We start from the raw sequence: 26,039 nt of genomic DNA, 5'->3' as shown, positions 1-26,039 counted from the left end.
GGATGGACGGAGAAGGAAGAGGAAATGGGGAAAATGCTGGGCCTCTGGCTGGGGTGGGGGGTGGGGAATAATAGATGGCTCGCCAAGAAGGGAAATACAGGACAGATCATGCTTCTGGGCAACATTGCATGTTCTGTTTTGGACAAGTTATGCCATGGCTGGTGTCCCCCCACCCACAAATTCATCTGCTGGAGTCCTAACCCCCAGGACCTCAGAACACGACCTTATTTGGAGACAGTGTTTTGATAGAGATAATCACATTAACATGAAGCCATTAGGGTGGGCCCACATCCAATATAACGGTGCCCCCATGAAAAGGGGAAACTTGGACCCAAGGATGCAGATGGAGGACAGACAATGTGAAGAGGCTGGGGGAGAAGGCTGTCCGCTGTAATGTGAGAAACAAAAGCAGAAGAAAAAGTACTATATTCCCTTAATCCCTAGAGCCCACTGACAGGTCCTTGAAACAGGCAATGACATTCCTCTAGGAACTCAACTGCCTCGATGTTGATACTTTGCTAAGGGCAAAAGGCAATCTTAGCCCAACCCTCAGTACCCTGTAGGTCTACTTTAACGTATAAAATTTTCTTTGGAAACTTCCTTTATCTCTACCCCCACCACCCCAGATACATGTTGGCAATCATCCCCCAAGCATATGACCCACCAATATACAGCTGAAGGGTCTCATGACTGCGTTTTTACTAAACAGTAACAAATGACCTTTCCTAACAATAGCAAGCCCCCCTCAGGATCCTGGAAACCTTGTTTCCAAAATACCTGGGAGGCTTACACTATCCCTAACCCCCTCCCAACTTGAAAGTATATAATGCGCCACTCCTCACGACCCCAGTGCAGCTCTTCCTGCCCACGGGTCCTGTCCCCGTGCTTTAATAAAACCACCTTTGTGCACCAAAGACATCTCAAGAATTCTTGGCTGTTGGCTTCGAATCCTAATGTCTTTCCTAGAAGACAGGCCAGTAAATGCAGAGCTGATGTTCTTAGCACTTAGTATTTTCTAAAAATGTCCCTATGAGAAAACCATATTGTTCTACCTAAACTTACCAGACTTATCTGCCAAATCAGTAATAATAATCACAATGATAGATGACATTTGCTAAGTGTTTGCTACGTGCATTTCATTGAAATGCTTTACATATAGTAATTCACTAAATCCTCTCCAGAATCTTAAGCTGAGCTTGATCCGCATTTTACCATGGAGGAAACCATGGCACAGAACAGTTAAGCAACTAACCCAATGTCACACAGCACAGACAGGTTATGTACTGTGCCATGGTCACACAACCAAGAGAGACAGAACCAGGATTGAACCCACAGTTTGGATCTGGAGTCTACAGGCTGAACTTCTATAGTCTGCCACACTACCTAAAGCTATGCTCTTGGTGAGAAGGGAATGAACCCAGCCTACGAGACACAGAAAAGCAGAAGGAAGGCAGTTTGATGAGCCAAAGTAGTACCAGAGAGGAAGCCTACATCAGCAGAGCTTCTAGAAAGTTCTAAGGAAAGGATATTAAGGAACTTGAAGCTAGAGACCATGTGACTGGCAGGACCAGTTTAATTTTTGGAATAAATGTGATTTTACCAAGTTGACTGATTTACACATCCCAATCCTCCAGAGTGCTTTATAAAATCCCTCTACAAGGGTCTATTGTTCTATCTCATGGCTTACCCAGTGCCTTAGTCCATTCAGGCTGATGTAACAAAAATACCACAGACTGGGTGGCTTATAAGCAGCAGAAATCTATCTCACAGTTTTGGAGGCTGGGAAGTCCAAGGTCAAGGCATTAGTGGATTTGGTCTGATGAAAACACCACGTCCTGGTTCATAGATCACTGTCTTCTTGCTGTCCTACATGGCAGAGGGGATGAGGGAACTTTCTCTTAAAGGGGCACTAATCTCACTGATGAGGGTTTTATCCTCATTACCTTCCAACCCCCACCCAACACCATCACACTGAGGATTCGCTTTCAACATATGTGTTTTGGGGGGGCTCACAAACATTCACACCATAGCACTCAGTTATAGAGATTTCAAAAGGACCAAAGATGTAACAAATAAATTTTAAGTAAATAATAAGCTGGAGAAAATATAGCATCATCTTTGGAACTTAATCTCAGAATGGGGAAGCATTTTCTAGGAAAGAAATTTTAAAGCTCCCCCTCAAAAATAAATAAACAAAAGGATAATGAATTTGACTACATTAAAAGTTTTAAATTTCTGCATAGCAAAAAATATCAAAAGTAAAATTAAAAGGCAAACGGTAAGTCTGGGAAATACATTTGCAAAACATATCTAAATCTATATTTATAAAAAGCACCTAAAAATCAGTAAGAAAACATTACCAATATAATAGAAATTTGGACAAAAGGATTGAACAGATAGTAGTTTGAAAGGAAGGGAGGGAGGGAAAAAGGATGCTAGGGAGGAAAGAGAATGTTTTTTAAGCATATGAAAAAATAGTCAACCTTCCTTTGATAAAACACATATAAATTAAAACATTTTCCCCTTTCAAAAGGCAAAGAAACCAGAAAACCTATTAATATTTTTTAGAGAGACTGAAGTGAAGGAAGCACTCTCATGTTGGTGAGAGCATAATATTGTCCAAGCTCTTTGGAGGTGAAAGTAGCAACATTCATAGAAATGTAGCATATATATGCCCAGCAATTCCTTTTCTAAGGCAAAAAGGCAATACCCTGCCTGCCTAGGTTGAATACCCTATTCTGTCCCTGACCAGCGTGACCCTGTGCGATCACTTACCCTCCCTATGCTTCTTCCACGCCTCCTAAATGGGTTAGACAGTAATACAATAATCGTGAGTGTTACCTAAGTCAACTGAGACTCCTGCCTAGCCACATGGGAAATAGCAAGATTTTACTATTATTATTCTTTATGTTGATCCTCCCCAAAACCAATGAACAAGGAAATCCACCACCAGCATTGTCTGTAAGACAGAATACAATGTAATTGTTCATCAAATGGCACAGACTAAACAATTGTGATACATCCAGACAAGGGAATCGAAAGGATGACCAGACTTATGAATGACATAGAACGATTTCCAGAATATTGTTGGGGTGAGGGGAACAGTCCCTATGGTATGCTATCTTTTGTACAAAAATCCTAAGTGGCTAAAAAAGGAAAGGCACATCTATACTGGAGAATGCAAAGACTATCCCTGAAGGGTCACAAAAGAAACTTCTAGCAGTTGAAAGATGGGAGGTGTCGAAGAGAAAGCTGGACACGAGTTAAAAAGGAGAGCATAGATTTTAATCAGTAATACACCATTGCAAGAGTGAAGTATCCAGTGTGAACTGCACTCAACTTCGATTTGTACAGAGTGGCTGGGCATTTTAAAGCAGAATGAAGGTACAGGGAAGGGTGTGATCAGAGCTCAGTAGAGTCAGGGAAGGCAAAATTACAAAAAATCTGGAAACGGTGGAGTTGGTCCCCATAAACCCCATGTGGTTCTTAACTCTACCGTTAAGTTTGGCTCCTTACATTCCCACAGAGGCTGGGAGACAGAGGCCCTGTGTTCAGGTGTTGGCTGAAACCAACAGTAAATTGGACAGCCTTCAGTTTTCTCAGGCAGCACTTCAGGTGGACCTAGGGTCACCTTGGGGATGCCTACAAACCCTGTTAGTGTTGCTGTTTAAGTCCTCATGGCGAGGGTGACAGGCCTCGTTGAGAGGAGGGCTCAGAGGAGCCCCGGTCGTTTGGTTAAGGAGAAAAGCTTTGTCAGAGGGGGGTATTACTGTAAGACATGTGGGGCTCTCTGAATTGTCTAACAAGTGCATATAATTTTTCAAAAAGATTTTTAATTTCAGTAAATAATGAGGTCAGTGGAGTTGGAGTAATCAACAAGGGAGGGAGGTGACCCTCCGAATATCCCCCCCGACTGAGTGGTGGCAGCAACTTTTAAAGATGGCCCGAACAGGGTTTAGGAAGGAGCAGGTGAGCCCAGACCCCGGCGCAGGGGGTATTGCGGGACGGTCGGGAAGGCGCAGGCGCAGAGGCGCGCTGTGACCGGCGCGGTGTTGACCGCCTGCACTTCCCCAGAGGCGCCACACGGGGGTAGCCTCGGCGGCGGATCTGTGCGGGCGCCTACCGGACTGGAGCCGACTCGGCCGGGCGCCACGCCGAGCCCTGGGTGGAACCGCAGCGTCTCTCGCTTCCCCGAGTAAAATTCAAGATCTGGCTGGCAAAGGGAAACCTGAAAATATCCCTAAAAGGCATAATTACGGCTTTGTGGTTCCACTGGGGCTCGAACCCAGGACCTTCTGCGCGTAAAGCAGACGTGCTAACCGCTACACTATGGAACCGCGTGCTCCTGCAGCTCTCCAGGGTGGAAGAACTGCACACAAAGACCTTTTTCTCTCCAATGTGGGCGGAGACTGGGGGTTGATGCCCGGCTATCGCTTACGGGGAGAAACTTTCAGAGGGATCTCAGACTTGCCAGCGCAGCTCCACCCACGCTTCTCCTTGGCCACACGGACTCCACCAATTCTCCGAGAAGGAAGGCGGGGTTGGCCCGGGGCCAATGTCCGGGGACAGGCGCCGTGCCTGCCTTGATGTAAGCGGCGCGGAGGGGGCGCAAGTGCCTGGCTCTGTGGCGCAATGGATAGCGCATTGGACTTCTAGACAGATGGAGGCATTCAAAGGTTGTGGGTTCGAGTCCCACCAGAGTCGCTTTTGTTTTGGTAAGGAAAAGAAAGCACTAAAAGGAAAACAAAAACACCTTAACCCATTTAAAATTCCGCATCCCACTGCCCTGCTATGGAAAGGAAAGAAATTCATTCCAGCTCTCTGTTGGGTCCTCTCGTGCCAAGGTGGTAGGAGTCCCGCCACCCGAGTCTTCCCAGTCGCTTTCAGGGGGCCCCAGAGTCTCTGCTGAGTGGAGGTGGAGAAATTAGCATGATGTGATATGTTGCTGGGATTTTTTTTCCTCCCCGATATTGTTCTTTGACATTGGCGATAAAATTTTTTTGTTTTGAAACTATAGCGGCTCTGTATTGGTCAAGTTACCGAAAAGTAAGTGTCAGGTTGACGGGTACCAGAATGGCCGAGTGGTTAAGGCGTTGGACTTAAGATCCAATGGATTTATATCCTCGTGGGTTCGAACCCCACTTCTGGTAAAGGTTTCCCTGCTTTTCCAAAAAAGAGTCATGCTCTCTGAAATTCCTGAGAGCTTAAAAATGATGAACAGTGAGGGCCCTCCACGTGTTTTGCAATCCTAGGCTGAGACAGTATGATGGATGGTTACATGGCAATGATGTCTTAATCTGAATGTCAATATTTTCGCCTGACACAACGTATAGCAACAAATTCAGAATTGATGGTTTGGAAAACTGAAATAAAAGATCTGTATAAAACTATACTACCTTGGGGGGAGGGGAGACACATTGTGCAGTAAAAACCTTCAACATTTGAAATTAGTCAACAGTTATTTCTTAAGATCCTGCTATGTGCCAAATACTGTTCTAAACGCTGGGGTTATGGGAATGCAAACATTTTTTTAAGTAAAAGTAAACAAAAATAAGGACAACAAGAAAGACAAGGTCCTCACCAACAAGATTACTGTCCAGCAGCACTTACATCACAGAGTGATGGGAAGAGATGGTTTATAAATAAGCAAATAAACAGAATTTCTGATGGCAATAAGCACTATAAAATAAATACAATGGGGTGGCACAATAGGGTGGCAGAGAACTTTTTCAGGGCAATATTATTCCATCTGTGGAAATCATTCACCTTGACATGAGTGTTCTCCTCCTCTCTCTACCAAACAAAAACTCCCAAGAACCAATTCTGCTCTCCGAACCTTCCCTAAAAGCTTTCCCTGATCCATGGCCCTCATTCATTCCACAGCAGTTTTTGAGAACTTGATCTGTGCCAGCCACTGGCCAGGCATTGGGGACAATACAGGGACCGTCTGCCTCACAGCAGAAACATTCTAGGAGGAAAGATAGACCCATTATACAGGTGTTGAAGGTACACTATGGCAGGCAGAATTCTTTCCAAGTCTACAGGGGCCCCGTCACCCTTCACAGCTCAGTTCAGGCTTCACCACCCCCCTGGAAGACTTTACTGCCTCTTACTTCTGGTGTTGGCGGGGTAACGCTGCAAAAGCCAGTTTCCCACCGTCAAGGCGATTGATTCTGGTAGCGTGTCTTGTCGCCGCACTGAGGACCAGGACTGGGTCTTTGCAGCCTAAGTTTGCTCAAAGGCTGGAGAGCGGCAGGCCCTCGATGAACGCCTGTTGAATAGATTATTGGAAACCTAATCAATTATTCATAATTTGCCACCCACAAGACGCTCCGGGGCTCTTCAAAGACGAGCATTGGAATTAAAAATGCCGCTGCTCACCCAGAAGCACGCCCAGAGGTCCTAACTCTGGAGAATTCTTCTGGGTATGTTCCCTTTAGGATGCTAGCACTTGCGGGGGGGGGGGGGAGGGGGGTGTTGCTGCCTGGATGCGAGGCAGGTGAGGCAGGCAGATATTTTATTGTCTATCTCTGATGGGAGAAGAAGGATTCCATTCTGCCAAACACCCACTGGATCTTGATTTTGCAGTTTCACCTCCCAGGCATTCAGTAAAAGGACTCAGGATGTTAATTCAATAGGAAAAGAATGCGGCCACGTGGCCTATTTCACTGCGGATAGGACAAGGAAAGGTATTCTTTCGTGAGCCCGAATAGCTCAGTCGGTAGAGCATCAGACTTTTAATCTGAGGGTCCAGGGTTCAAGTCCCTGTTCGGGCGGAGGTTATTTTAAAAACTCCAAAAACAAATTTGAGACTGTGTTCACACCACTCATAATGAGCAGGTTGGGGGTTAGGCAAAGCACACCTGGGTTCCGCGCTGGGTGGGGACAGATTACCACCCAGGCCTGACCCTACCCACAGTGGACTTTGTGCATGCGCAAAGTGCCTAATAAGGAGTCTTCCAAGCTCAGACCTTTCTCTTGGAATATTACTTTGCCCTAGGGTGTTTTTTCCTTGAAACTTACTTTTATATCCGGAACATCAGTAGACCCATAACCAAGAAAACCGCACCCCCGTCGTCAGTCCTGACAGTAATGCTCTCGGCGGTAACTGCGCATTGTTTTGCCCTAAGCAATCGTTCACGCCCCGTTTATTAAAGGAGCGGTGAGAAAACAGGTTCCAAGCACTCTTTCAGAGACACGTGCTTATGAGTCACATCTCCGGCTGGGAACCATCCTTCACCAGATTTCTGACCCGCCGACGGGGCCCTGGCTTTCGGGTCTGGCTGTATAGACAAACGTTTTTAAGGCTGTCGGCACGTCTGTCACCTACGAGAAAAACTTGCCAGCCCTGCGAGCTGACGGCACTGGGAACAAACACTAAGGAGCTTAGTGTGCGGTCTTAGACCGGGTGAGGGGCTCTCCACCCTTCGGGACTTCGTGACGAGGCCCAACCCCGCACTACCCTCCAAGTGCTGAATGAAAGCACCTTCGCCTCCCCGGCGAGCGCGCTGAGATCCGAATGGCCGGTGCGCACGCGCGGAGGAGGGCACAGGCGCTGAGAGACCCGCACTGCCGCTGCGCACGCGCAGGAGAGGATACACGCGCTAAGAGACACCCACCCATCCATCCACCAAGCCTCTGCGCAGGCGCGGGGGGTGGGCATGCGCGCTAAGAGAGCCGCAGGGCCCCTGTGCAGGCGCTCCCGGGGGCACGGGAGAGACTACTCAAGTGAGCAGAACCCTTGTTCTGTCCTGGGCTGTGTCAGCAAAAACCCTGCCGAAACCCGGGATCGAACCAGGGACCTTTAGATCTTCAGTCTAACGCTCTCCCAACTGAGCTATTTCGGCGAAGACGAGCAACTCTGCGACCCTGTTAAGAGGAATTTTAAAAAAGAAAGCGGAAAAAAAAAAAAAACCAAAAAAACCCTCTTATCTTCGCCTTTTCAGTTGCTAATTTCGCCTTCTAAATTGTGCTAGTTATAGCTCTGAGGTTTTGAGAGCAGTGAATGAGAACTAATTCCTGTTATGTGAGGAAAAGTTAGCGTTCTTATCCTAATGTTACAGGGTTCTTGTCTCGCAGAGTCAAAGAATGAATCTCGGGGACACAAAAGGGTGAAGTGAAGTGAAAGTTTGTTAAGTGAAGGTGAGAGCAGAAAGGAAAAAAAAGCTCTCTTGAGTGAGGGGGTCCCGAACGCGTTGCCACTGAGGGCTTTTGGTGGCAGTCTTTTACTGAGAACTGACTGGGAAGCTTGGGGCCTTGAGGTTCTTATGCTATCTTGGTTTGAGAAAAAAGGACTATTGATAACCCCCTTAATGACATAATTCTTTGAGGTTTGGTCATTTTCTGTGACTACACTGTAGCCGCCAAAGAAAAGTACTCCCTAACATCCGGGGCCAGGTGGTCTGGTCCATTCCCTTATCTCTTGGTTCACTCTGGCTTTGCACTTAGGCCTGCCAGCAATAGTTTCAGAGCCTAGTCAGGGGCCCCCTACCTCTCCCTGCCTATACCTTAACCCTTTCCTTACTCGCTAATGCTTTCTCTACCTCTCCCCAGGGCCCTCCCTAATAAGAGTAAAGACGGCCACTTATTAAGTGCCTACTGTGTGCCCAGCACATGACCTACATGGTCTCATTCAATCCCCATCCACCTTACCCCTGCCATGAGGTTGATAATATGATAATTTCTAAATGAAATAACTGATTCACTTCAAATCATCCAGAACAGAACTGAACAAGAGCTGTCTGGCTCCAAAGCCCAAAAGGTCTTGGTCAAGACAGACATAGGGTTTTTGTGGGGGTTTTTTTTTAGATTTTTATTTATTTGTCAGAGAGAGAGCACGTACACACACAAGCAGGGAGAGCGGCAGGCAGAGGGAGAAGCAGACTCCCCGCTGAGCAAGTAGCCCAATGCAGGACTTGATCCCAGGACCCTGGGACCATGACCCAAGTGGAAGGCAGTCGCTTAACCGACCAAGCCACCCAGGCATCCCAGGGTTTGCTTGTTTTTTTTCTCACTTTTCCCCCTTTGGTGAAAGACAGAGGGAGTGACCTTGAGGTGAGAAGGGAGGAAGGAACTAGGAGACCTCAGTGCTCTCCACCCCATCCTCTCCTTGTCCCAGCTCGCTCTGTTCTTGTTCAGTCAGGAAATGAGTGGAGCAAAGACACTTGACTTTTCAAGGTTGCCAAAAGTGCACTTGATCACGTTCCAAAGGACTCCCTCAGAGACAAGAAAAATTGCCATAGCTCCTCACCTTGTTTCTCTCCCTGAGATGCCATCTGAGCCCCTTGATTCACTTTCTTCAAGAAAGAAGCCTGACTGGCCCAACCAGTGCACTCTGCTCTTACTTGGATCAGTGACCATTGCTGTCCCTTCAGCACATACCAACCAACACAAATCACATGAATATGGATTGGATTATGATCTTGGGCATATTGGGAGTATGTTTCTTTGGAATGGTTCCTTACCTGTTTCGATAGGTATCTTTTGTTTCCTCCCTAGATTGAAAATAATAACAATATTGAATATTGAATAATAATGATAGTAGCTACAGTGTATTAAATGTTTACCTTGGGGCAAAACTCTACTAAGCACTGTGCATGCCTTCTTACCTCATTTAATTACAAGTTCATAAGTTGGATGCTATTGCTCTGCTTCTCTTTCTCCTGACGAGGAAGCTGCACTTTGGAGACTGGGAGGTAATTGTGGGTCTGTATAGGCCTGTGTAGGCTCTGGGTAAGGCACTCCAGTGTGGAGGGTGAAGGCCCAGCCTCCCTCTTGAGTGCTCCCTCCAGCCTGGCTCTGCCCCACTAATCAAGACTCCCTGGGTACCACCATCCATCAGAGAAGAGGGCAGCTGATTCAATCAACCTACACCTCCATCCTGCTAAGGAGATCAAGACAGACCGTTCTTTGTTGCCTGGCAGAAGCAAGGTAGGCTCAATCTTTATCGAAGCAAGGATGCACCTTCCCTCTACCTCCCAAGGAAATTAGCTTTAGTCTTAGTGAACCTATGCCTAAGCTTCTCTGTGTCCACAGCCCAACTTCCTCAATACCTTTCAGAAGCTAACTCCTTCCCTTGTTAGTTTGAGGCCCGGGCCAGCTGACTTTTTTTGTTTTTCCAACACCAGGACTTGTCCCATTCCAGCCCCTTGAAGTCTTTCCAATACACACCCTCTTCCTCCCATAGCAGAAGTTGCCATCTCCACCTCAACACCTCCCTGTGTTCGGGGTCACACTTTGCGGGGGGGCAGGGTACAGAGAAGACTTCATTTAGAGAGGGGACTGCTCTATATGGTGCATGGGTTTCTAGATGGTTGTCTCTCCCTTTGCAGAGTGCATAAATATTCTCTAGAAGGATAGGAAGGTGGCGTGTAGGTGCAGGATCCATGCCATATTCACAGGCACCTAGCGGGAGGGAACCCCAGAGAGAGTGTCCGTGAAGAGGGCCCCAGGACAACGTTGGGGGTAGGTTCCCCGGGGGAGTCCCAGGGACGTCCTGGAAGGCATCTATTCCCTCTTCCTGTGAATACAGCAGTCAGTAGTTGGGGGCCTGGCGGGTGGTTGCAGAATAAAACAGCCTATTTAATTCCCTGGAGCAGTGCACGGCAAGTTTTCCATGGGCTTTTGCACAAAGGTTCGCGGTGTCAGCGCTGGAGGCCCGGCTTTTCAGGGAAGGGTCTAGACTCGTAGCCTACAGTCTCCAGGATTTTACTCCCTTCTCTGAAGGCAACCCGGATTACGAAAGTTTGTTCTTATTTTTAAATTATTAGGAAAAAGGGGGAGCGCCGCCCGAACAGGGACTTGAACCCTGGACCCTCAGATTAAAAGTCTGATGCTCTACCGACTGAGCTATCCGGGCTCACGGCAAGTTTCTCCCTCTGGTGGCTGAAGGCCCTGTTATTGTTTGGGCTCTGCGCTAACAGCGCCGCGCTGCAGGAACTTCCAGACTCCTCTGACTGTGTGATTCAGCCCAATTCCGACCCACCGGCCCCGCGGGGAAGGTGTCAGGTCATTCTTTGATTGCTACATGCAGATTTCTTAAATAAAACGCACCCCTTTTTATTTAGAAACTCCTTGGCAGACATGAATCGAGTTCTGCAAAAGCCTGAAACAGGCGGAGAAGCCATTTATTCATTGTCCCCCCTACCCCCCCCCCCCCCCCCCCCCGCCTATCTTCGCCCTAAAAGCGAAGAGCACGGGGTCGGAGATCACAGTTCAATGTTAAAGGTACCAGGTGCCCCCTTCTTCCGAGAAGCACCACTTCGCAGTTCTGGTCCCCATCTCAAGCGTCCACCTCAAAAGAAGCGCGAAGCGCATTAACTAAACGAGACGACTTGGGCTCCGGCCGGAAGCGCTAGCAGCCGCCTCAGACCTGAGCCTGGGCCTGGAGAGCACGCCCCCGCCCCCACCCACCGCTCCGCCCCCCCGTTCCGCCCCTACTAGCCGGGCCTCAGCGCACGCGCGCTCCCGCCGCCCTGCGCGGGCGAAGTAGCCTCTCCCCAAGTCTCGGCGGCACACGCCACTATTTGCCTATTACAGATCCCTTGCTGCCTTTCGGTCCTCTGGGCCTTTACACATGCTCTTCCCTCGAACAGGCGTACCACCTCCCTTTCACTCCTTCCCCCTCGCCCGTCCAAGCACCTTTGAGAACTCAGTTTAACCTCCATCCTCCCTGAGAGGTACCTCCTGGTGACCAGCACCATCCCTGGTCTTCACCTCCCCTGCACTGTGGATCTACTACAGGTCCAGAAGGCAAGCATGCAGGCAGTAAATCTTTGAGAACCTCCTAATCAATGCTTTAATAGAGGAAAATACGAGTGCTTTGGTAACGCAGACGGACAACCAGAAGGCAGGCAGAATAGAACCTGGCAGAGAAAAAAGACATTAAAACTGAGGAGGTGTATGCCATGTGGGCAACAATGGTGGTGATTCAGGCAGAAACACCCTATCTTCGCACTTCTTGCTTGGATCCCAAGTACTTCCCGTGGGGATTCTCCCTTTTCTCTTCAGGCTGGAAACTGGGAAGTCCCAACATTGAGAGAGAGAGATTTTAAGAAATTGGTGCACAATTGTGGGGGTTGGCAAGTTTAAAGTCTATTGGGTAGGCCAACAGACTGGAAATTCAGGTAAGTGTTGGTGTTGCAGTCTTGAGTCCAACTTCAGCGAGGCAGCAAGCTGGAGACCTAGGCAGGTTTTCTATTTACCATCTTGAACAGAGTTCCTTCTTCATCAGGAAACCCCAGTCTTTGCTCTTAAACCTTCAGATGATTGGATGAGGCCCAGCCACATTACAGAGGATAATCTGCTTTACTCAAAGTCTACTGATCTACATGTTCATCACATCTGAACACCTTCACAGCAGCACCTAGACTGGTGTTTGACTAAACAACCGGCCACCACACGACAGTCTAGCCAAGGTGACCTATAAAATTCCCTGTCACACATGCTGACATACATCATGCAAACTTTGAACTGCTCAATTTATTAGGACATCATTTTGTTTTCCTTCCTTTTGACCATCATTAGATTTCAAGAGTCCCTCATCAAAATGCGCCCTTCTACCCAAGAACCCAAAGATTCGGGGGGACGAAACCCCTCATCAGCTAGTGTATTGGCACAGATGAACAGAAAGGGGAGGACATATAATAAATAGGTCCCAAAGCAATACTTCTCCATTTTGCCTTTCACCACACCTAGGATTTTTAGAATGTGAGGACTGAATCTCCATTCTCTCTCCCCATGTCCCAGCCTGGTGTCCAGACAAAAAGAAAGCATCGCTAAGTGTGTGTTGTTCCATTGCACTGCCTTGATGGAGTGACTCATCATCTTAATAAGTAATAGTAAGTTTAATAATAAGTATTATTATTATTCATCATCTTAACAAGTATAATATCATCAATAAGTATAAGTATTATTATTCATCATCTTAACAAGCAATGATAAATATAAGTATTATTACATATTATTATATTATATATAATATATATTATATAATATATTACATATATACATATTATATATATGTAATATATAAGTATTATACTTATTACTATTATAATAAATACTCACTATATATGTTATATATAGCATAATATATATTATATAATAACAATACTTATTATTATTACTACTACTACTGTTAGGATCCAGCCCAGAGCCTCCAAGTTTCCCTCCCCACCCCCCCCCAATCCCAGACCAGGCCCAGGGTCTGGAAGCCCGGGCCAGGTAGGATGGCTGATTCCCTGAGGCGTGTTTCCTGGGGATCTCTGCCACCGCCAGCTTCGGTGGTGATGGACGCAAACGCATTTGTACGTGGCGAGATGTTGAGAGTAAGAAACTACCAGTCTGTTCTGAAACCCGGATCGTCCTGACTGTAGTTTCTCAGTATATTTGCTGGGGCCCGGTGGGGCAGGGGGTGCAATGAATTCAGAGCCTATGTAGGTATATATGATGTACAATAGTGGTTTGCGATTTGGCAAATACCAATTCAGTTAAATTTAAATTTCTGAGAAACAACGAGTGTGTACTTTGTATGGTCCACGCAATATTGGGACATACTTATACTAAAAAAAAATATTCGTTGTTTCTTTGAAATTCAAATTTAATTGGGCGTCCTGTATTTGATTTGGTAACCCTGGTGTAGACATGAACCAGAAAGGGCTTTCCCATACTCACCACCACCACCATCACCACCATCACCACCACCAAAAGGTGTTCTAGGTCCTTGTTATTGTTAAGCCAGCTGGACCAAACCGAAATAGAGGGATTCTCTGGCCGAGGGGGGCCGGGGCTGCCCGCCATCCCCACCGAGCCCCTGCGCGCCCGGGACCTGCGCTCCGCACGTGGCGGCTGCGTGGCCGCCAAATCCCCGGCGGAGCCCGGGTGCGCTGGTGCCTCGGACCCGCGCAGAAAGGTCCCAGCTCCTGGAACGTCTCGGGGAACTGGAAAGAAGAGACAGGGCTGGAGTGATTCCGAAGCAAGTGAGCGGCGCGCCGTGCGTAGGGAGAGCGTGGTCTCAGCCAGAGCCAAGGTCAGAGAAGGGAGTCTGCCTTTATACTGAGCAGTTTAAAAGCAACGACATAAATCCCTTCTTCTGTTTTCAATTTTCTCCCTCCCGGAGAGGTAAAAGAGGGGAGATCGGTGCTTCCGCGGCCACCCTGAGCACGTGTGGGTCAGAATGCCCCGGAGGGTGGCAAGCTAGAAGGATTCCGTCCTGAGGAGCCTGGTGCCCCTGAGCGAGAGGGGATAGCGCCGGTGGCGACATCTAAAACCACTGCCGAAACCCGGGATTGAACCAGGGACCTTTAGATCTTCAGTCTAACGCTCTCCCAACTGAGCTATTTCGGCAGCTTGTGAAAAGTGCTTTCTGTATTTCCGTAATGAAATAGTATTTGTTTGGTTGTAACAAGAGGTCGGAATGAGTTCAGCTGGAGGTAAGCATTTAGCAAGTATTACAGGGGCGATAAAGCCAAGCCCCTGTCTATAAACCAGAAATGACAAATAATTTTACTTTTCTCAGTTGTTTGGATTCAAGAAATGTATGTATGGAATGTATGGAAATGTATGGAACTGAACAGGAAGGCCATTTGTAAAAGGCTTCAAGTGTCAAAGTCAAAAGACTTTGCAATCTTACCTCCAGAGGAGGTGTGCTGTGCATGGAGTCGCTGTATCTGTATGTTAAAAGCACTGTTCTGCTAAACCTCAGTCTTTGAAATATACCTCAATTTTCGTAACCCCACCTTGGCGTTTTGAAACTTTCAAATAGACACTGTCAAGAAGTGGAATCGGCTGAGATCTCTCCCAAACTCTGAGAAGCAAGCTCTGCTTTAATAATACCCCCTAAATAGGACCTCCTCCTCCTATTTCATTATTTTGCATCTCCTGCATTCACATGTATACAATTGAACTAGCCCTAGCCCCAATTTAATCAGAATCTCTGCAGATGGGGCTCAGGATTGTGTATTTTGTAAATTGACTGGGTGGATTTAATGTGCAGCCACTCTCAGCATCCCATTCCTGAGTCTCACAAAAATGTAGCTATTACCAAGAGACCCATGCTTTAAATTGCTTACTCAACCTCTTCATGGGAATGGCCAGCTCAGAATGTCCAAAAATGAACCTATCTTTCCCTCTAAACTTACTACCACCTTCCATCTAAGTTTCCAAGGCAGAAAAACACAATTTCCTCCCACCATCCTTCTGCTCTCCACCTGTAATCAGACCCAAGTGCTGTTCATTCGAGTTCAGTATTTCTGGAATCCCTCCACTTCTCTTCATTCTTAAATCTTCCCCAACCTCTTCATTGATCTTCCTACCTGTATATCCACACTGGAACCCATCACCCTACTTAAAAATCCTTCATGGGCTCCCTAGTTGAGAGCAAAAACCAAGACTTCTATCTTTTTTTTTTTAATCAAAAAAGGAAACATCAAATTTAATTTAAAGGAAATAAATCAGAAATTGTCTGAGAAAACAACAGAACAAATCAATTCCTGAAAAAAAGAGTTCTTCATCTTGGTGATCACATTTATTGAAAGGGTTAGAAAAAAATTAAAATGTCCTTTAGCTTAAGAATTTTTGAGTTATCTGCAATGCCAGGGTGGCTCAGTCGGTTAAGCGTCTGCCTTCAGCTTCGGTCATGATCCCAGGGTCCAGGGATTGAGTTGGCGTCATGATCCCAGGATCCAGGGATTAAGTCCTGCATCGGGCTCCTTGCTCAGGGGGGAGCCTGCTTCTCCCTCTGCCCACCGCTCCCCCCCATTTGTGCTCTCTCTCTCTCTGACAAATGAATGAATAAAATCTTAAAAAAAAAAAAAAAGGGAATTTTTGAGTTACCTGCAAATCAACTCATTTCAGGAGTGGAAGCATCCGTGGTCATTTCTTAACATCAAAATTTACGCAGGTTTCTCTTTTGAATGTCTTCTACATTTAAAGAGGCAATCATACAAAATCTCCTATATTCCCTACACGATAAATTCTTTGTTTTAGTCAGGTCTCAATGGAGGGGCAACTAGTACAACACTATCTCCCCGGACAAAAAGTATCGGAATATTCCGTTTTGCTGATTTATATATCTCTTCATATGTTTCCTCATCAATTTCTATACTAGTCAATACTAGTCACAGTTTCTTCCACATCTCCCAATATCATATTTAAATGCTGATGGTAAGCATGCAATCTGCCTCGAAGCTCTCTGTCATTTCTCATTTTCACTTAAATTCGCTCATCCAGGCTGAGCCTGATGAGATCCAGGGGCTCTTCTATGGTGTTGGTAGTTTGCTGCTGGTCCTCGTCATCCACCACGTTTCAAAACCCAAGACTTCTATCTTTATATAGTATAGAGACTTCCATAACGTGGGTCCTTGCTCTCTCCAGCACGGTATCAGTGCTCTCTCCTTGACTCTGAATTCTAGCAATTCATGCAGCCATCCAAACTCAGGATGCTTTCCTAGAATTTGCTCTTCATCTTTGTCCATGCTGCTTTCTATACTCTGCCCTTCCTTAACCCCTATTAAGCCTGCAACTCTCAACTCAGATACGTTCTCCTAGTTCTAGAAGCCTTCTCTGACGTGCCTCTTTCCTGTCCCTCCCCGCTCCCCATAGGCTGGTGGCCCCCTCCAGTGCTTTCACGCCATTTATCAAACCAGACTGTAATTGCCTGTTTATCAGAGCTCTTTCTTGTCATTTGTATCCCTAATGTATGTTACATAACAGACTGGAGTCAATGTTGAAAGAGAGAAAGGAGAGAGAGACAGAGGGAAGAAAAGAGAGAGAGAGAGAAAGCCATATCTCAGGGCCAACTGGTTCTTTACTAACTTTTAAAATCACCTTTTTAAACTAAAATGTGACCTCTGCCAGGCTTTTTACAGAAGATTCGAGCTCTTTAGTTCTTGCCTTTAAAGATGCCTCCTGAAGCCACCCTGCCTCCTTCCCCTGAGGAATCCGTGTGAACTGAAAAGCTTGTAAGGAGGAAGGCCTGAGGAAAATAATACTACACATTATTGTCTGAGCTTGGAAGGAAAAGCCACGAGAGGCTTGGAATGCTTCCCACAAGGCAGGGCAGATCACGGGGCAAAAGCTTTATAACTTTTAGAAGCAAGCTCTACATTTTGACGATAATCTTAGAGTTTCACAAGGTATACACTTTATAGTGAATAACTTCCAAAGATATCTACATCTCCTTTTAGGGTTGGTTTTTACTTACCTTGCCGAAAGTAGAGTAGGCCCTGAAATTTAAAGGTTTACCAATTTTGGGGGACTTCAGGGGTCCCTGACAAGGGTTGTAAGTTACAATTTTGCTGCGTTATCATTTTGAATCATGAGTGTGGTAGGCCCTTGGGAATCCACATCACGACCCATCAGGTCATAGTAGTCCATGAAAGGACTAAAGAAGGGATTGTTAAAATGTTTCAGGTACATTTGACTGCCCCTCTTGGAGGAAGTTTTATGGCACAGTGCTGTTCAAGATGGCCGGATGTAGCTCTTGCAAATAGCAGGGGTCTACTGCAATGATTTTTAGCTTGCCAGAAAAAAAAAAAACCTTACGATCCTGAAACTTAACCATCAAGCCCAGCAATGTGAATCAGGCAAATGACTTGAACAGATGGGTGGCCTTCCTAAGAGCCAGGCTAGAAAAACAATCTCTGGCAACATAGCTAATTTTGTGGACATGAGAGCCCTGAGAAATCAAGGAGCCTGGAGGCTGAACTTGAAGGATGCCCCTTCCTTCAAGGACCTCCACAGTGACGCTATCCACATCACTAAGCCTCTGGAAACAGAAATGTGCGTTACAGCCTGATGTGACCTAATCCAGGAGGAAATGACTTCACTGTCAGCTGCCTTCCAACCCAGCTTCTCCCAGAACACAAGGTTGTAGAGGTCACAGACTCGGGGGTCAAACAAACCCAGCTTTGAGTTCCAACACCGTGACTAACCGATCAGCTGTGTAACCTTAGTGAATTTATTTAAATTAGGGTTTTCTCCCCCCAGTGCCTTTCTTTGTATTTCACATGACGACTCTAACATTTACCTCTTAAAATTGTTCAAGTGTAAGCTGGACAATGTTCAGAATTCCTAACTCAGCAAGCTGGACGCAAAGGCAGACGCTCAGCAGCAGGGCAGGACCTGTGTGCAGCCTCTCTGGGCCCCTTTGATTCCTTTGCCCACCCCCCCCCACCCCCCCGGAACTTTATAGTGAAACCCTGAACAAGCATCTTCACGGTCTTCTCTCCAAGGCGTTCAAATCAATACTCAGTTGCTCATGTTTCAAAGTATAGAATTTGAATCCCTACAACAACTAAGAATCTGAGAACCTAAATGGGCAAGAGAAATTGAATTCAAGAAAACTTTTATTTTTTGAGGTGAAACAGGCCCAACATCAAAAACACACTAGAAACGATTTCCCTCTACCAAGGGGGAAGACACTGATGATTACATTCCATTAAAGCGGAAGGAGCTGTTAAAACTCCTCTGCTGTCCACAGGCCCTTGAGAATGTTGTCGAACAGTTGAAACACCTGGAAACCCATGCCCCGTTTTTCTTTCAATTCCTCACAAGGATCAGCTGCTGATTCCCAAGAACAAAGCAGCACCTGGCCAGTTCTCCAGCCCCTCTCACCACCACTTCCTATCTAGTAGGAGTCAAGTGAATCAGACAAACGATATGACTTTTTAAAAATTATTTAATTTAGTAGTTTTCTTGGAAAAAAAACAATAAGGCAAAAAAAACGAAAATATATATAGTTTTGTTTTGATGTGACTTCATTTCACCTGAAGGACTCAAAGCTTCTCCATTAGCAGGAATCGGACTGGGGATCAGGCTGGGAAATGTAGTGCAGATGGTGGAGGAAGAAAGGTGGGGGATAAAGCAGAGACGTTCAGTTTGGTTGAGGAATTCCTGCTCTGGCTAAAGCCCCCTGATTAGGTCACAGCCTTGGCGGGCCTCCTTGAAAGAAGCCCCAGCACAGTCCCGCGCTTAGGTTGGGAATCGGGGTGTTAGGAGGAAACTCCCCAGCGGTTGCCTGTCTCTCAAGTGCATCACAGCTAGGGAGGGAGGAATGGCGAGGAAGGAACAGAAGTACTAATTTACCCAGTATAAATCCAATTTCCATGCAGGGATGGCTTCCTCTGGAATGATATTTCCCCCAGGACCCACACTGGCTGAGGCTCAGCAGTTAAGGAACAGAAACGAAAAACACTAACAAAAAGCATACAAGGAAGGCACCTCAATTTGTGATCCTCAACCAAGGGTGGGCTGCACAGGGGCAGATTTCTGAACAAGACAACTAAAACAAATACAGAACACAAAATGAAGGAAGCCAGGGCCCGACAGGAGCAGTTCTACCCACCCCACATGATGGCACTTTCAGCCCCAGGTCCTAGGAAGAAGTGTCTTTTGGGAATCAGCTGTGTGTGCTGGGATTGGGCCAGAGGCAGAATTAAACTGGAAACTACTGTCCTGACTCTCTACCCACGCTCTTCCTAACAAAAGAAGGAAAAAAGGCAGGAAAGAGTTAGGATTTCATTTTCAAGACTCAGGTAATTAGGAGAGCAGAATTTAGACAGCAGTGGGCACTCCATGATACAGAGGGACCGAGTCCCTGTTCGGTAACTGCCGGAGGTGATCCTGCTCAGGTTCTGAATCTGTCTGCCCCTAAAAGATGGAAAACAGAGGAGGCTCCAGTCCACATCAGTATCCAAGAGAGAGTACCAGGGGGACAAAGGATATCAAAAGACAAGATTCTTAATGGGAAGAAGGAAAATCAAACAAAAAAATTAGATTTTTCTCTACATATATATAATATACAGATATTTAACACATTATTTGAGAGGTGGCTCCAGTCCATGGGGCTTGAGAGATGGTGAAAACTTTTGTTTCAAATTAACTCCTTCTCTCAAATTCTGAAGTATATCAGAATGGGACAGGTAATGCTTTGCTCCACACTGGGGCACAGACCCAAACTGGTATTGCGCTGAGAGAGAGAGAGAGAGAGAAAGGGGGAGGAGGGAGGGAGGAGCAAGAAGGGCAATGAAGAATGGGGGTGAGGAGGAACTGGGAAAGCAAAGTGGCTAGCAGTCTTTTCCATCCTGCCTTGTGCTCTCAGAAGTTCCCCCATCTGAAGAAGTCCATAAAACTCCCTTGTGAGGATAACACAACCCTCCTACCAACCACCAGAGTGGCCTCCGGTTGCTGTCAAACATGGAGGACAGCAGAAGGGTATTTTACACAAGTGAGGATAGAAATTTCCAAGAAATGTCAGTCTGAGTATTCCAATCTTACAGAACAAGCCCCCTTGCAATTGTTCCGACGCTGTAGTTATCTCGGGATGGACGCCCCATGAGACTGAACCCGTGTGTGACCCCATTTCATGACGCCATGCCTAAGCTCCCCTGCGGTCATTCACGATGCCTCCATTGGTTAAGTCTGATGTGCTCCTCGTTCAAGGAGCTTCTAAATTCAGCTCTCACTCTGAACAGCACCAAAATGCCCCTGAATCATCACCTCACACAGACCTTGGCTGAGCAGGATACTACAGGGGAGGGTGAACGACATCATCTTAAAGTGGGGGCAGAGGGAAAAGGACGAGCCAAGACCACCGGACTCTGCAGAAGGGGAGCAGCACTACGTTCCGGCCACTAAACCTCTCCCTCCCAAACACAGGGATCTAGTGAGTCGATTTCAGTTTCAATCAGCTAAGGCAACCAGCCAATCACCACCACTGGTGTCTGCTTCTGGTGATTGATTTGGACAAAATGATTGGTTAAGACAGACAAACTGGAGGAAAGCGCTCGGTCAGAGTCCCAAACGCCCGCTTTCCCGCACATCTTCTGTCTTCTTCTCCTTTGGATCCTCCTGCTTTTTGTTGCTGCCATTTCAGAAAATGTCTGGGCATGAGGTCCAGTCCTGTTTTTCTTTACACTCCCAGTATCCTCCCCTATAAATATGGGTTAGCTCCTTGGTAACAGGGTCCTTCTTCCGCTCAAACCACAGCGCCTTATAGGGATCATAGGGAGTGCCTAAAAGGGAAAGCGGGTAAAGAAAAACAGAATGAGAGCCAGAAACACACCAAGTGATTCTCCACCCATCGAGAGAGTGGAAGACAGGTTCGTTACCATCCTCTGTGGCTTTCATAGCTTCTGCTTCTCTCTTCTTTCTGGAAAGTCTTTGCTTTTCCTCCAGGCGCTGCTTCTCAGCATTGGCTTCATCCCAGCGCCCGTTTTCCATCAGTCTCTGGTCAGGCCGCAATCGGCTGTCTGTGGGGGCGGTGCCGCTTTCCCAGGCGTTGAGCGTCAGAGCAAGCTCGGAGAAGTAGTACATGTTTTCTGCATTCTTCCTACAAGTAAAGGATGAGAAAGACAAAGGGTGATGCCAGAGCCCCCTTGTTTAAAAGCACACTGCCAAAAGATGGCCTCCCCAAAACTGTTCTACAGACAGACAGACTCTAGGACCAGGGCAGGTTCCCCTCATGCAGAGACCCAGACTGGACTGCTCCCCATCCCCTCCCCTGGTGTCACTCTCTCCGCGAGTTTGCTGGGCTTCTGCTGTGCTCAGCGGAGATTAGGAAGAAATTCCTTAGGAAGAATGAAACATTCTACTAAATGGAAATTCCTTATTCTTATTTCCTTTGCTTTCTTTTTAACCTCTTTCTGGGGATAATCTCGGCTCTTACTATAGACTGAACATATGAGATGACAGGGGACAAATGGACTCCATCTTATTTCCGAATTCCAGTACATGACCTCAGGGACCTTTATATTGCCACTGGGTTTCGGGCTAAGTTGTTAACAGGTGGTAGGCATCTTTCTCCTCTAGCTGCTTCTGAATCATTTTGTTCTAAATTATGAATATTTTTTGGCAGATGTGACTTGATTAGTTTCAATTTTCTTGACAAGGCACATTACAACTCAAATCATACCATGACAGCCTTCTGGTAATCCCTCCAAAGGTTCTGAGTTCCCTGGCTTGATCCCTCACATAATTAAGCGGGAAGGAAGGCAGAAATGCCATCAGTACTGCTCCAAGGATGAGGCCAAAGTACTACCTGGACAGCATGCATACTGATACTCACGGTAAAGGGTTCCTTTTCCATAGCAGGACCCTGCTTTCCTCTGCCTCATGGCCTCTCTGCCGAGCATCACCTCCATTCTCCCCAACGACTGGCTGTACTTTGAAACAATCCATTTTCTCATCCCACGTCCCCAGAAGGGCAAAGTGAACTTTTCCTGATGGATCTGTCACTTCCCCTGTCACCTACAAGGATGGAGAGTAGGGCTTTGGAGTACAGCATTCACTGTGGGTTAGCTTACCTGACTAGTCTGGAAACAAAAGTCCTACAGTCAATACTGGTTAAATTTTGCTACAACAAACACCACGGAGCACCCAAATTATTTTGGTATACTTTTTTGAGCTGCTTAAAGTAAATGAGCCATGAGTTGGGGTTTCATCATTTTGTTGTACAGGGATTATTGTTGCAATGATATATGCAGGAAAATGATCTGAATGGTACTCAGAATTATGGTACTTTCTTCTCTCTCTGATATTCTCTTCTCTCTGGTATTTCCTTCTTTCTTCAGAGACAGCCACAGACAGATTTAAATCCCCAGATCTTCTTCACTCTCCATCAAACTCATGACGCAATTCCGCTGTGGTGGTGACACAGGACTTGCGCTTAGACCTCACAGTGGTCAAACCGCCCATCCTTCTTCCTGAAATCCTACTGGTCCTTCCTCTGTGTTCCCATTTTCAATCTCTCCTTGCTCTTGACTTTCACTTTCTTACTTAATGTCTTTACCGGAAAAAACAATGATTTAGTTTGGTAATGCAATCTAGTCCCCCTTCCTACTGACTTTCTCCTTTTTTTTTTTTTCCCAAATCACCACATACATATTTAGGAGATATATATATATATATACACGTTTAGACTATCTCTTCATCCATCATCTACACCAGCCCCCAAAGAGTAGGATTTCCAAGGGACACACACTAAGGAAAAACATTTAAACTCCAACTTCTCTTACCTTTCTTGCTACATCACGAGAGAAGTAGCTATAAGGAACAAATTTAAGATTGCACTTGTCTCCCGTCTTGTGATTCACAATATCAATTTCACCAGACTATAAAATAAAAAGCATCATGGATTGATTTTATTAAGAACGGAGGACTTGAATATCTGCCAGACCCCATGCCTCATAATTCTTCACTTTTCCATCATGTACTCTCAGACTCCCTTGCTTAAGGTCTCAGCCGACTCCGAAAAGCTGTGAAATCCCTTTGGAACCTTGGTATTCCAGGTTAGGATCAAGACCAAATGGCCTTCTGGCTTTCTGTCAATCACGTGTCACATGTTAGGTGGCATGATTTGCCTTTCAGCACATATGTTAATATTCACATAATAATTTACCTTTCCAAACCAACCCCCCACTCATACCCTTCATCAGCTTTGTGCTTAAATCAAAGTACTCTACTCAGGATTCCAAGGTTACATATGGTGGGCCTTTCTACACTTTATTCATTTTTCCTCCTTTCTATCTTCTAAATCCCAAACCACATTAAGACTCAGCTTGGGGTGCCTGGGTGGCTCAGTCAGTTAACTGTCCAACTCTTGGTTTCGGCTCAGGTCATGATCTCAGGGTCATGAGATCAAGCCCTGCACTGGGCTCTGTGCTCAGTGTGGAATCTGCTTGAGATTCTCGCTCTCTCACCTCTCCCTCTGCACCCCCCTCGCTTGCCCCCGCCTCTCTAAAATAAACAAACAAATAAATATAATCTTTAAAAAAAAAACGTATTCCTTTTCTGAATTTACTGCAACCATTGTCTTAAGAGCAGACTGACAATTAGATGTTATCTTAGTACAGCTCTTAACACTAACGTATTTTGTTAATACTTTTCAATCTATACATATTTGTCATGTTATCTGCAATGATACGATAATTCTTGAAGGACAATGTCTTATCTGGCTTTGTATCCCCAAGACCTGGCACTTTGCCTAGCAGTAAATGTCTGATGAATAATGAAAGGATGAAGAGTAGCAGCCGTGTTTATTATTCTGTTGTACTTTCATAGTAGCCAACACAGCCCTGGTAGAGTAGTCACAGAATCAATGTTATAAACTGGTCATTTACAAAAAATAATTTGTGGTATAGAAACTTGGGAGGTCGGGGTAGGGCTTCTGGCTGAGAGCAATTCCTTAGGACAAACAGGTAAATCCATAACAATAGTCTGGGGCCAGTTCACATGTCCTTGATACTGCACAGACGTACCTACGAATGTATTCTTCCGAACTTTGGGCACCTTTGCTTACCTGATCTATCCACAACTTGCCCACGATAATGTTGTGCACCGTTGTGGTAACCTTCTTCCAAGTGTAATGGTGCCCAGTTGCATGGAAAATACAGTGGATGCTACCTGGGAACAGAGATAGATACACAAATTAAGTCAAATATTAGAACAATAGCACCATGTTAGCTACAAATAACAATGGATTGATTTTCTTCTATCAATATTTCTTACTTTTAAAAGGAAAACAATAAACCAAAAAGGATTTATAATCTTCTTAAATGTTGGAAGCACTGATTGAATTTTTTCACTTCATTTTTAAATTTATGAATAAACTATAACTAAATGATGACAAACACTGACAACTGATAGAGCTTAGCTAGGAAGCAATATTCTGCAATTGCAGAAATAAAAATGAAAGCAAAAGCTCCAATCTTTTCACCAACTGTGCCTGCCATGCACATTGCAAAATTTACAGGAACAGGTCAAATCTGCCCCAACATGAAAAAATAAAATTGAACTGCAGAAAGGAGCACATATTGGTAGTCAGGCCTGAGGGCCAGGCCCTCTTGTTAGTAACTAGCTGTGTGACCTTAAGTAAACCACTTTTCTAAGGGCATTAACAGTAATGGAGTAGTGGATAGAGCAAGGGCTTTGGAATCAGGCAGAAATGGACTGAATCCTGGCTCCAACACTCATTAGAGGTGTGAACCTGGGCTGTATAATAAAGAATCTGTCTGATCTTTGTCCATGGTGTCCGGGAGGGAACCTCTAAACCCTTGGACTTTCCCAAGTGATAGTAGTATCTGTGTTATTCATGGGGGCCCTGACAGTTTATGCCAATGAGGTAACATCGTGGGCCCCTGGATAGCTTATGCTCAGGATGAGGCCAGGCCAGAAAGATCAACCATGTAATTAGAGACTTGGGGCCTTGAATCACTTGCTATCAGCCGGACCTCCCAATCTCCTGGGAATGGTATTCCCTTCCCTCCAGGGAGGGAAGGAGACCTGGGTATTGAGTGTAGTCATGTGGCCAATGGCTCAATCATGCCCACCTAATGAAACCCTAGTAAAATCTCTGGACAATGAAGTTTGGTGCGGCTTCCTGGTTGGTGAACACATCAATGTGCAAGGAGGATCATGTGCCCTGATTCCATGGGGGAAGGCATGGAAGCTCTATGTTCAGGACACTTGCAGACCTTGCCCTATGTGTCTCTCCATTTGGCCGGTCCTGATCTATACCCTTTATAATAACTCTGACAGTGAGGATAGTTCTTTCTTGGGTTCTATGAGTCATCCTAACAAATTATCAAAACTGAAGCCAGTTGATCAGAAGTACAGAGGGCCTGGGAACCCCCAAACCTGTGGCTGGCACCTGCGGTGAGGGCGGTCTTGTTGGAGCCTGTCCCCTTGACTTATGGGGTCTGCATGAATCTGGGTGGTTAGCAACAAAATGCATGAGAGTACTATATCCGGCAGATGTTTTATAATTTCCCTAGGCCTCAGCTTTATTAGCTGTAGACTTGGGATAAGCACACCTTGTTGTGCAGTAAATAGTTTATCTGCACAGTAAGATGCTTGCAACATAATCGGCACTCAGGACATAATAAACTTCTCTTGTCCCTATGAGTTCATTTCGCATACCAAACCAAAAAGTGAGGTGAACAGAAGTGACTAAAGATTCAAAATAATTAAGAACTTATACATATATACAAGAACTATATATATATATATATATATATATATATATATATATATATATATAT

At 45.8% G+C, this 26,039-nt stretch overlaps 1 protein-coding gene, 7 non-coding genes and 1 pseudogene across 8 annotated transcripts in view; 3 read left to right on the top strand and 6 right to left on the bottom strand.

The window, feature by feature from the left end:
• Positions 1-4,264: 4,264 nt before the first annotated feature.
• TRNAV-UAC lies at positions 4,265-4,337 on the bottom strand. The gene has a single exon. It is a non-coding gene; the product is annotated as a tRNA-Val (tRNA).
• Positions 4,338-4,618: 281 nt separating this feature from the next.
• On the top strand, positions 4,619-4,704 carry TRNAR-UCU. The gene is given in 2 exon segments: positions 4,619-4,655; positions 4,669-4,704. It is a non-coding gene; the product is annotated as a tRNA-Arg (tRNA).
• A 363-nt stretch (positions 4,705-5,067) lies between these two features.
• On the top strand, positions 5,068-5,150 carry TRNAL-UAA. Its single transcript has one exon. It is a non-coding gene; the product is annotated as a tRNA-Leu (tRNA).
• Positions 5,151-6,703: 1,553 nt separating this feature from the next.
• On the top strand, positions 6,704-6,776 carry TRNAK-UUU. Its single transcript has one exon. It is a non-coding gene; the product is annotated as a tRNA-Lys (tRNA).
• A 998-nt stretch (positions 6,777-7,774) lies between these two features.
• TRNAF-GAA lies at positions 7,775-7,847 on the bottom strand. The gene has a single exon. It is a non-coding gene; the product is annotated as a tRNA-Phe (tRNA).
• Positions 7,848-10,785: 2,938 nt separating this feature from the next.
• TRNAK-UUU lies at positions 10,786-10,858 on the bottom strand. The gene has a single exon. It is a non-coding gene; the product is annotated as a tRNA-Lys (tRNA).
• Positions 10,859-14,273: 3,415 nt separating this feature from the next.
• Positions 14,274-14,346, bottom strand: TRNAF-GAA. Its single transcript has one exon. It is a non-coding gene; the product is annotated as a tRNA-Phe (tRNA).
• A 1,637-nt stretch (positions 14,347-15,983) lies between these two features.
• Positions 15,984-16,305, bottom strand: LOC110576157 (annotated as a pseudogene).
• Positions 16,306-18,667: 2,362 nt separating this feature from the next.
• Positions 18,668-26,039, bottom strand: part of LOC110576158 (oxysterol binding protein) — a 34,376-nt gene continuing 27,004 nt past the window's right edge. Inside the window, 5 exon segments of the mRNA XM_021685232.1 lie at positions 18,668-21,014; positions 21,111-21,331; positions 22,067-22,248; positions 23,016-23,111; positions 24,299-24,402. Of these exon segments, the coding sequence (XP_021540907.1) occupies positions 20,872-21,014; positions 21,111-21,331; positions 22,067-22,248; positions 23,016-23,111; positions 24,299-24,402 (746 nt within the window). The 3' untranslated portion in view covers positions 18,668-20,871.

This window comes from Neomonachus schauinslandi, chromosome 11, assembly GCF_002201575.2.
Source record: "Neomonachus schauinslandi chromosome 11, ASM220157v2, whole genome shotgun sequence".
NCBI classification, from domain to species: domain Eukaryota; kingdom Metazoa; phylum Chordata; class Mammalia; order Carnivora; family Phocidae; genus Neomonachus; species Neomonachus schauinslandi.
Note: the sequence above shows the minus strand (reverse complement) of the source record. Positions and strands in the feature narration are given on the sequence as shown.